Source organism: Cebus imitator, unplaced genomic scaffold, assembly GCF_001604975.1.
Source record: "Cebus imitator isolate Cc_AM_T3 unplaced genomic scaffold, Cebus_imitator-1.0 Scaffold384, whole genome shotgun sequence".
Taxonomy (NCBI): domain Eukaryota; kingdom Metazoa; phylum Chordata; class Mammalia; order Primates; family Cebidae; genus Cebus; species Cebus imitator.
This window is the reverse complement of record NW_016107699.1, coordinates 993,695-1,004,192: the sequence shown is the minus strand read 5'-3', so window position 1 is coordinate 1,004,192 and position 10,498 is coordinate 993,695. Positions and strand designations below refer to the sequence as shown.

Genomic DNA, 10,498 nt, shown 5'->3' with positions numbered 1-10,498 from the left:
AAAATTTGCTTCAGCTAGTTCCACCTCCCCTTTAAAACTAGGGTGTAAAAGACCGCCTGACATTTTCTTAAGGTCCGAGAGAATTTTGGGCGTTAGCCACCTCTCGGTCGCCGGTATAATAAAGGACTCATAATTCAATCTCAGAGTGTGGCGCATGCCTTGACTCGCTCAGATACAACACATTAATGGGAAAAAAGGATTTGTGAGGCTAATCGTAAGCTGTAGTGAATTTGGTGTGCTTTCTGTGTCTCTCTCTGGGTTCTATAGCGGAGAGGAGCACTTTAGGGTAGAATGTGGGCCTGGAGCACCTGTGAGCCTGCAATTCAACATGGCCCAGCAAACTGGTCAGTTACAAACTTCGCTGCAGGTCCCTGAAAAAACTGGATGAAGTTTTCCTCTTGTCTTTTATGTCCTCAGCAGCTTGACCTTGTGACCACGTGGCCATGCTTTCTCATTTCGCAATGGCAGCCCGGGTTCAGGGTTCAATTCCAAGCTTAGGGGGTAAGTCCTTTGTCTTCTGTCTGTCTGTGTATTTTTACATGTTGTGTGTGTAATATAAAAGAGTTTTAGGCCAGGTGCGGTGGCTCACACCTGTAATCCCAGCACTTTGGGAGGCCGAGGAGGGCGGATCACGAGTTCAAGAGATCGAGACCATCCTGGCCAACATGGTGAAACCCCGTCTCTACTAAAAATAAAAATAAAAAAAAAATTACCCGGGCATGGTGGCACACACCTATAATCCCAGCTACTTGGGAGGCTGAGGTGGAAGGATCACTTCAACCCAGGAGGCAGAGGTTGCAGTGAGCTGCACTCCAACCTGGTGACAGAGCGAGACTACGTCTCAAAAAAAAAAAAACAAAAAACTTTAATTAATTGGTTTAATAATAAGAGTTTAAATCAAATATTTTCTCAGGAAAGTTAAAAGTATAATGCTTTTTAGTTCATATGACTTAAGTATTCTTTGGGAAATAAAGACAGTTTTAAGGATTGTTGGTAAAATGAAAACAGCTTCAAAAATGCAAACATTTGGTCTAAATTGTGCATGTCAGATACTAAGTTTATTAAATGCTTCAAGGTGACAAACTGCTTCTTTAACTTTTGAAAATTGTTCAATTTACCTACCGTGGAGCATTAGATTCTTGATAAGGCCAGGGGACCTGTGGAGTTAGCCATACCCCCTAGCTATGCTGGAATCCGCCCTTATCTGCACTCTTTTCTTTTTTTTTTGAAATGTCTCGTTCTGTCACCCAGGCTGGAGTGCAGTGGTATGATCTTGGCAACTTCCGCCTCCCAGGTTCAAGCGATTCTCCTGCCTCAGCCTCCCTAGTAGGTGGGATTACAGGTGCCCACCACCACACCTGGCTAAGTTTTGTATTTTTAGTAGAAATAGGGTTTCACCATGTAGTCTCAAATCGCAAACTCCTGACCTCAAGTGACCTGCCTGCCTCGGCCTCACAAAGTGCTGGGCTAACAGGCATGAGCCACCACACCCGGCCCCGTATCTGCACTTCTGTCTAGTGTGTTTCAGGCAGGCTTCACACCTAGTACATAATTGAAATCCCGAATTTATCAAAGTTTTTCACCAAAAGGAAAAGTTGCTAAGAGTTAACGTTGTAATATGTAATTGAGACCACTGAAGAGACAGTTTTACATGCAAGGTATGTAAGAAAAGTGAAATATGTTTTTGGTAAAAGAGTATAAGAAGTCACGGGAACGTGAATTTTTTTTTTTCCTGAAGAGTTAAAGGATTGGTTTTGTTTTTCTTGAGAGAGGTCTCACTCTGTCACCCAAGCTGGAGTGCAATGGTGTGGTTTCGACTCCCTGCAACCTCCACCTTCCGGGTTCAAGTGATCCTCCTGCCTTGGCCCCCTGAGTAGCTGGGACTACAGGCATACGCCACCATGACCAGCTAATTTTGTATTTTTAGTAGACACGGGTTTCACCATGTTGGTCAGGCTGCTCTCGAACTCCTGACCTCAGGTGATCCAGCCGCCTCTGCCTCCCACAGTGCTGGGATTACAGACATGAGCCACCGCATCTGGCCCGCAACTCTTTTCGGTCTTTAATCATTTTATTCTCTTTCAAATTAGGAAACTCAATCCAGAAAATGTGAACAACACACACAAAAAAAGATACAATTCACTTACCAGAGAAAGGAATATTTTATTATGAAAGCTTTCGAACATGTAGGAAATTGGAAGAAATAGAGTGGGCACCAATAGATTTTCTACTTAAGATTGAACAACCACTACTGTTTTACCACGTGCACATGCGTGTGTGCGTGTGGGCGCAAGCATGTCTGTGAACTGTGTGAAAATGGAGACATCACAGTATTTCACTCCTAAATACTGCCGCATGCATTTCCTAAGAATAAAGACATTCCCGGCTGGGCGCGGTGGCTCACGCCTGTAATCCCAGCACTTTGGGAGGCCCAGGCAGGCAGATCACAAGGTGAAGAGATCAAGACCATCCTGGCCAACATGGTGAAAACCCGTCTTTGCTAGAAATTAGCTGGGTGTGGTGGTGGGCGCCTGTAATTCCAGCCTGGCAAGTTGGGAGCAGAGGGGCTGGCCTCCACGTGGCCTGCAGGCTTCTTCAGTCGGCTCTCTCCCAGCCTCCTCCCACCCTTTGTTTGATAGAATTGGAGTTGGGACGTGACATGCAGCCTTGCTCTCTCGTGGGAGGGGCCCGTGCAAGGCCCTTGTGCATTCTGACACTGGGTTGCTGGGGTTTTCTCCTTCTTATTTTTGATAATTATTTATAAACAATGGTGGTGACTGATAAGCTTGGGCCGCAAGCCCTTTGCATTGCACGCATCTCCTCCTTCCTGGTGGGGTGTATTTTATTCATTTTAGGGTGTCGTGCTCTTTTTTTTGTTTTTAGATGGGAGTCTCACTTTGTCTCCCAGGCTGGAGTACAGTGGCGTGACCTCAACCTCCCAGGCTCTAGCGACCCTCCCACCTCACCTTCCTCAGTAGCTGGCACCACAGGTGTGCGCCGTCACACCGGCTACTTTTTAAAACTTTGTTTGTATAGACAGGGTCTCCCATGTTGCCCAGCTGGTCTCAAACTCCCAGGCTCAAGCAAGCCTCCCGCCTTGGCCTCCTAAAGTGCTGGGATTACAGGCATGAGCCTCGGCGCCCGGCCACAGCCATCCATTGGAATGGGGTCAGTTCATGGCCACTTTCCGGTGGTTGGTGCTCTTTGTGACCTGCAGAAGAAAGCTTTGCTCTCCTCCCTCTCATGGGATCTGCCGGGCGCTTCGCTGTTTTACTTCCTCATGACATTCCTCAAGGAACCGGGACTGCGTTTTTCGCGTGGTGTGAGGAGGGAGGTCAGGCCCATTGTGCTTTCCCCATGGACATATGCAAATGATCCCACAGGGGACGGCTGTCCAGGGCACTCCCAGCTGGGAAGCTGGGAGAGATGGGTGCTACTTGACCCCCCGGGAAGACTGAAAAGACCAGTGGCTCAGACCTGTAATCCCAGAACTCTGGGAGGCCAAGGTGGGAGGATCGCTTGAGGCTGGAGGCTGAAGCTGCGGTGAGTTACAATGGCGTTCCTGTACTCTGGCCTGCGCATAGAGATTGTCTCAAAAAAAAAAGGAAGAAGGAAAGAGAGAAAGGAAGGAAGGTTGGATGGTTTTCTGTCAGCATCACCTTCATCATAAACCAGTGTCTGTGTAAGTTGGACTGTCCTTGGGCCAATTTCACCTCTATGTCAGGTCTTGGTGTCTGGGGGCTCAAGCCAGCCTTGTTCACTCTCTGCAGGGTTGTCTGGGCCGTACTTGTCTTACTTTATTGCCCAGGATGGTCTTGAACTCCTGGGCTCAAGCAATCCTCCTGCCTCAGCCTCCCAAAGTGCAGGGATTACAGGTTTGAGCCACCATGCCCAGCCGATTCTTGCTTTCGAACTCAAGGGCAGCTTGTGTGTCTGAGCTTGGAGCTCAGAGACGTGGAGAGCCACTTCTTGAGGTCTCAAGACCGGAATCTCAGGGCAGAGGGCAGCAATGGCAGCGACGTGGGAGAAGGCTGTCCAGGGCACTCCCAGTTGGGAAGCCGGGAGAGACCGTGCTACTTGAGCCAGGGAGTCCTCGGGGCAGTTGGGAGGTTCTGGGCTGGCACTAACGCAGCCCACCCTCCCGTGTTTTCCCAGACACTCAGCCATGGGGTAACAGGTTTTTCAAATGTAAGGAGGATTTCTTCGTTATGAATTAAAAGCACTTTATTCCTTCACAGAAGTCGTGGTCCCAGTTAATAGAAATTCATTTCATGTCTCTTCTTTTTGCTTTCGGAAGAGGCAGATGAGCCAGGCAGCCCCGTGGGGACCACGCTGCGTTTGGGCACAGCCTCCCTGGAAATGCCTGGCAGTGTCTCAGGCCCCGGCACAGAGCTGGGCATTTAGGCCTCTACATGGGCAGCAGCAAAGTCCCCAAAACTTCCAGGAGGGGGTGTGGGGCAGCCCCTTCCTACTTGCACCCCCAGTTTTAGCCTGTGCCATGGTGTTTGCCCCCACCTTATTGAAGCCCCAGATGTCTGTGCTGGAAGACTGAAATTCTGATTGTTTGGACTGCTGAGTGGAAACTGAGGCACAGAGAGGAAAAGGGCTTCACACAAGCATCCTGGAGTGGCAGTAACAAATGACAACAAACTGGGTGTTCAGACCATCAGGATTTACACACCCACCATGCGCCCACAGCAATTAAACATTAAAAACAGAAACAGCAGGAACTTACACAACCATCGTGCACCCACAGCAATTAAACGTCACAAATAGAAACAATAGTGTGGGAAGTAGAAACGTTCCTTTTTAAAGTTTCCTTCCCTGTTAAAGAATAAGTGTGCTAATAACTTTATGAAGCCCTATCCTATGGAGCTGTTAGACACGCCATGCTTGTAGGCACGTAGTACATTCTGTGTCCTTGTACTTTCACCAAGGTATCTGTGCTGGACGTGCTCACAGGCATGTCCCAGCTCTCCACTGCTTTCATCTGTTTAGAAAAGTTTTAAGTTATTAGCCAATCAAATTTTAGTTTAGATTGTGAGGTCTGGCTGCAGCCAACAGAGATCAGACACAGCAGTAAGGACAACCCCAAATGCATAAAGGATAAATCTGTGTGTTTTCCTTTGTTCATTGTACTCTCATGGCTAGCAAGGTACCCTTCCTGCAGCCCAGGAAGTAAAACTTGTGTTGCTGAAAGATCCTTTGTCTCAGTGCTAATTTTTCTTTGCGGCACCAAGCATCTATTTCCAACAATAGGAATTCACACAACTACCATGCACCTACAACAATTAGACATTAAAAATAAAAACAGAAACAATTGGAATTTACACACCCACCATGCACCCACAACAATTAAACATTAAAAATAAAAACAGGCTGGGCACAGCGCCTCATGCCTATCATCCCAGGCATGATAGGCCAGGAGGCCAAGGCGGGCAGATCACCTGATGCAAGGAGTTCAAGACCAGCCTGGCCAACATGGTGAAACCCTGTCTCTACTAAAAATACAAAATTAGCTGGATGTGGTGGTGCACGCCTGTAGTCCCAGCTACTCAGGAGCCTGAGGCAGGAGGATCACTTGAACCCTGGAGGCGGAGGTTGCAGTTAGCTGAGATTGCACCACTGCACTCCAGCCTGGGTGAAGGAGCGAGATTTTGTCTCAAAAATGATAATAATAATAATTTTTTAAAAACAATAGGGATTCACATCCCTACCATATACCCACAACAATTAAACATTAAAAACAGAAACAATAGGGAATGATTCTTTCACATCTCTGGAGAGAGAAGTTCCCAATCAAGGCATAGCCGGGTGGCCTCCTTCAGAGGCTCTCCGGATGTCCTCCTCCGCCTCTGCTGGCTTCTGGTGGCCACAAGCCGCCCTTAGCTCATGGCTTCATCACTCCAGCTGCTTCCCCCTTCACACCTGACTTTGTGTCTCCGCATCTCTCTTCTTATAAAGAGGCATTGGATTAGGGCCCATTCTAATCCAGGAGGACCTCACTTTAACTTGATTAGATCTGCAAAGACCCCTTTTTCAAATAAAGCCAGCCAGGCACAGTGGCTCACGCCTGTAATCCTCTCCCTTTGGGAGGCCAAGGCGGGAGGATCGCTTGAGCCCTGGAGTTCAAGACTAGCCTGGGCAACATAATGAAACCCACCTCTACAAAAAATACAAAAAATTAGTCAGTTGTGGTGGTGCCCGTCTGTAGTCCCCGCTACTCAGGAGGCTGAGATGGGAGGATCACCTAAGCTCAGGAGGTCGAGGCAGTAGTGAGCTGTGATTGCACCACTGCATTACAGCCAAGGTGACAGAGTGAGAGCTTGCCTCAAAAAAATAAATAAATGAGGCCAGGCGCAGTGGCTCACACCTGTAATCCCAGCACTTCTGGAGGCCAAGAAGGGCAGATCACCTGAGGTCGGGAGTTTGAGACCAGCCATGACCAACATGGAGAAACCCCATCTCTACTAAAAATACAAAAAAATTTAGCCAGTCATGGTGGCACATGCCTGTAATCCCAGCTACTAGGGAGACTGAGGCAGGAGAATCACTTGAACCTGGGAGGTGGAGGTTGCAGTGAGCTGAGGTCACACCATTGCACTCCAGCCTGGGCAATAAGAGCAAAACCCCATCTTAAAAATGTAAAATAAAATAAATAAAGTCACACAGGTACCGGGGTTAGAACATGGACACAATCATTTTAGGGGACCACAGCTCGACCGGCTTGTTTTGGAAGCCCCCGGGAGTTGACAGCAGAACTGGGAGCTCACCCACGTGTGCTCCTCCCTAACGCTGCACTGCCCTGGCTTGCAGGCCACGTGGCATTTCTTTCCCTAAAAGTGGTTTGGGTAGCGCCTGAGCTGCTGGCTGTGCCAGCAAAGAAGTCACTCTGCTCTAGACACCTCAAAGTGGTGGGCCCAGCAACACACTGCTGCCCACGGACACGGAGGGGGATGGGCCAGCCTCTGGCATGGAAAGACCAGCGCTCTTGGAGAAGGACTTGGCCTTGGCCCTTAGAAGACTCAAGGGAGAGTCCTGCACGGTGGCCACTGGTGCCCAGGGGAAGGTACTGTTCACTCACCCACTGCCCGTGGCCCAGGGCCAGACCAAGGCATCAGCCCCTCAGCCATCTGGAACAGGCCAATGAAGCTTCAGGACGGATCTGCACGTGCGGATAGTCGGCAGGCAGGGTTCCGAGTTACATCCTTATGTCCATGGGCATTTGTGAAATCCTCATGAGCAGTGCTGGGGCTGCCATGCTTGGTGGCTTCAACAATAATTTATTGTCTCACAGTTCTGGAAGTCTCAGGTCAAGATGTCAGCAGGGTGAGCTACCCTACCCAGCTGAAATTTCCTTTTTCACAAGGATATCAGTTATACGGGATTAAGGTCCACCCTAATGACCTCATCTTATGACTTTATCATCTGCAGAGACCCTATTTCCAAATAAGGTCACATTCACAGGTCCTGGTGGTTATAGGACTTCCACATCTTTTGGGAGAGACACAATTCAACCCATAACAACCTGTAACCCAACCTGTTGTCCCAAAGAACTACGACACCCAGGGGGATGCTGAGGTTCAGAGAGTGTCCTTGCCCTGGTGGTATGGCTGGGACACAGCAGGACCGAGGAGGCAGGGCCCCCTGCTGCTAGACACTGCAGCACGCTTAGACACAGCTCAGCCACCTGAGCACGTGATTGTCTTCCAGATCTGCTCTGCAGACGTTGGTTAAGCACCTCCTGTATCCCAGGAACAGCATCTAGAGAAAGCAGACAGGGTGGCAGGGGAAACAAAGGGCATGAGAGGGAGAGGGGAGTGCACATGTCTCCCAGGAAGGCTGGATGGGAGGGAAGCAGGATCCATGTCCAGCTGTCCATCATTTGTCCATTCATCTATCCATTCATCCATCTATCCATCCATCCATCCACCCATTCACCCATCCATCCATCCATCCATCCATTCATCCAACCACCCATCCATCCATCATCCATCCAGCCATCTGTCCATCCATCCATCCATCCATTTATCCGTCCATCCATCTATGCATCCATCATCATCCATCCATCTATTCATTCATCCATCCACCCATCCATCCATCATCCATCCATCCATCTGTCCATCCATCCATCTATCCATCCATCCATCTATGCATCCATCATCATCCATCCATCTATCCATTCATCCATCCATCCATCCATCCATACATACATACATCTATCCATCCATCTGTCTATCCATTCATCCATCCATCCATCCATCCATCCATCCATCCATCCATCCATTTGTCCATCCATCCATCTAAACACCCATTCATCTAACCATTCGTCCATCCATCCATCCATGCAGGGAGGAGAGGGACCATCTCCATTCTCCATCCTGGGTCTGTGTGGAGCTGTCCCCAGCCAGCAATGCCTGAGAGGGGTTTGGTAAGATGAGCAGAGAATAGGAGCAGGGAGGAGATCATGGGCCCTAAGCTGAAGGTCGTGGATGCCTGGGACACCCCACCTCAGGCACTGAACAGAACTCAAAATTGTACCCACCATGGGTCTTGCGCTCTTGTGTATCATTCCAGGGAGATGCTCTGTAACTTTTGACAGATTCTTCAAAGTGGCTGAGACAAATAAATAAAACAGAGAAATTAGGACCCCCAGCCATGTCATCAAGAGACGCTAAAGGGGGTCCGGGCGTTGCTGGGTGTCCCGCTTGGGGCTGTGCTGTGTGGGTGGAACCGTTATTGTCCCTGTGTTATGGATGAGGTAGCAGAGAGGGTCAGTGGCAAGTGGGGCCAACAGCTACCAAGAAGCCAAGCTGGGGCTTGAGGCCTGAGGTCTTCCGTGATCTCAAGGGAACACACAGCCTGATTCCAAGCTTCCAAGCAGTCTCAGGAGCAGCGCCTGGAAAGGATTGGGCAAGTCCTAGCTCCTCAGCTGCCAGAACGTGCCCAGATCTCCAAGAGGAGGCCACATTTATGCCAGTGACAGCTTTCCACGGCACCTTCTGTAGACCAGTGTCCTCTCCACGAGTGTTGTCCAAGTCCAGAGTGGACACTTCCCTGCTAGGCAACATCGGTCCACTGTTCACAGCAGCTCCCTAGGGCTGGGGGAGCTGGGCCCCGGTTGGAGCCAGAGTTGGGGGGCACTCTCAGGGCAGCAGGCCCAGGATCCTGCCTGCCCACCAAGCAGGGCAGCCCTGACCACACAGGCATAACTCAGGCCCCAGGAGTGTCCTGGGGAAGCTCGACCCTGAGGACAAGGCAGGTTGTGAGCCCTTTCCACTCGTGAATGGGCACAGTGGGGACTTGCCCACAGGCTGACTCTGTTCCTGTGAGGCCCACCTGCCCGGCAAGACATCAGGTTCCAGTTCTGTTTCAGTAGAATTCCTCTAAGGGGCTGTACAGATTTCTTCTGCAGGAATAATTCTGTGGCACAATCATAGTTCACTGTAGCTTCAAACTCCCGGACTCAAATGATCCTCCTGCCTTGGCCTCCCGAGGTGCTGGGATGACAGGCATGAGCCACTCCTCCTGGCTAATGATTTTTCTTGACATACTAAAACTCTGTTTCTTAAATAGCATTTCATCTCATTGTGGATGGGCACACAAACGTTGGGTGGGATATCCTTGGGAAGTGACACCATGCACACAGAAGGCAGGAGCCCTAAGAAACTTGATGTGATTGAGGTTTGGGGATGGCTCTAGAATGGGGTCTCAGAAGGAGATGGAGAAGCCTGTTCACGGAACACTTCGTAGGGGCTTGCTTTCCGCAGGGTCAGTGGCAGGGCGGTCCCTTGGCTGGAGCGCGCGTCCCGCCCATCCCGCCCATCCCCAGGCCCTGCTCCAGGTCGGCCTCCTAGGAACCACCCGGTCTCGCCGGCACACTCCGCCCCGAGGCCGCCTCCGACCTCCGGGTTGGGCTTGGTCTCCACGGCGCTTAGTGCGATCGTGACTTAAACTCCTATCACAGGACACTCAGCCTTTAGTGTCTGTCTCCCCGCGGCTGGGCTGACTACTCCCAGCCCGGACACTGAATGCTTGGCCGCGGAATGCTCCGGAGAGCGGGTCGCCGTGGGGTTGAACTGCAACTCCCAGCATGCTCCGGCCCGGCGACGCCCGGAGCCTCTGGTGGTTGCCTAGCGACCCGGCGTGTCCCGGAAGACGGGCCCGGGGCGGGGCGGGACTTCCGGGGCGGCGGTTGCATCAGATTCTGGGAAGTGTCTGTCGCCGCAGCTGCGGATCCGGGATTCCCAGCAATGGCAGGTTCCTCCGGGGAGCAGGGTGAGCTTCTTGGCTGGGCCAGGCTGAGGGCGGCTGAGGCCTGCCTGGGTGCTGGGTGCTCGGCTCGAAGGGCGGCGAGGCCTTGTGTCTGAGAGGCGGGGGTGCCCCGGGTCAGAGGGTCGGCGGTGCCCGGGGTCTGAGGGGCGGCAGTGCCCGGGGTCTGAGTGGGGGGGTGTGCCCGGGGTCTGAGGGGCGGCAGTGCCCGGGGTCTGAGGGGCGG

The 10,498-nt window shown here is 51.1% G+C and overlaps 1 protein-coding gene across 6 annotated transcripts in view; it reads left to right on the top strand.

The window, feature by feature from the left end:
- Nucleotides 1–10,166: 10,166 nt before the first annotated feature.
- CARS1 (cysteinyl-tRNA synthetase 1) overlaps nucleotides 10,167–10,498 on the top strand; it is a 55,818-nt gene continuing 55,486 nt past the window's right edge. For 3 of the 6 annotated variants that reach the window (XM_037731114.1, XM_017507737.2, XM_017507740.2), the window contains exon 1: nucleotides 10,167–10,278. In XM_037731114.1, coding sequence (XP_037587042.1) covers nucleotides 10,254–10,278 — 25 coding nt within the window. In that variant the 5' untranslated portion in view covers nucleotides 10,167–10,253. The remainder of the gene's footprint in view (nucleotides 10,279–10,498) is intronic. The other 3 variants (XM_037731117.1, XM_017507739.2, XM_037731115.1) reach the window with 2 other exon arrangements.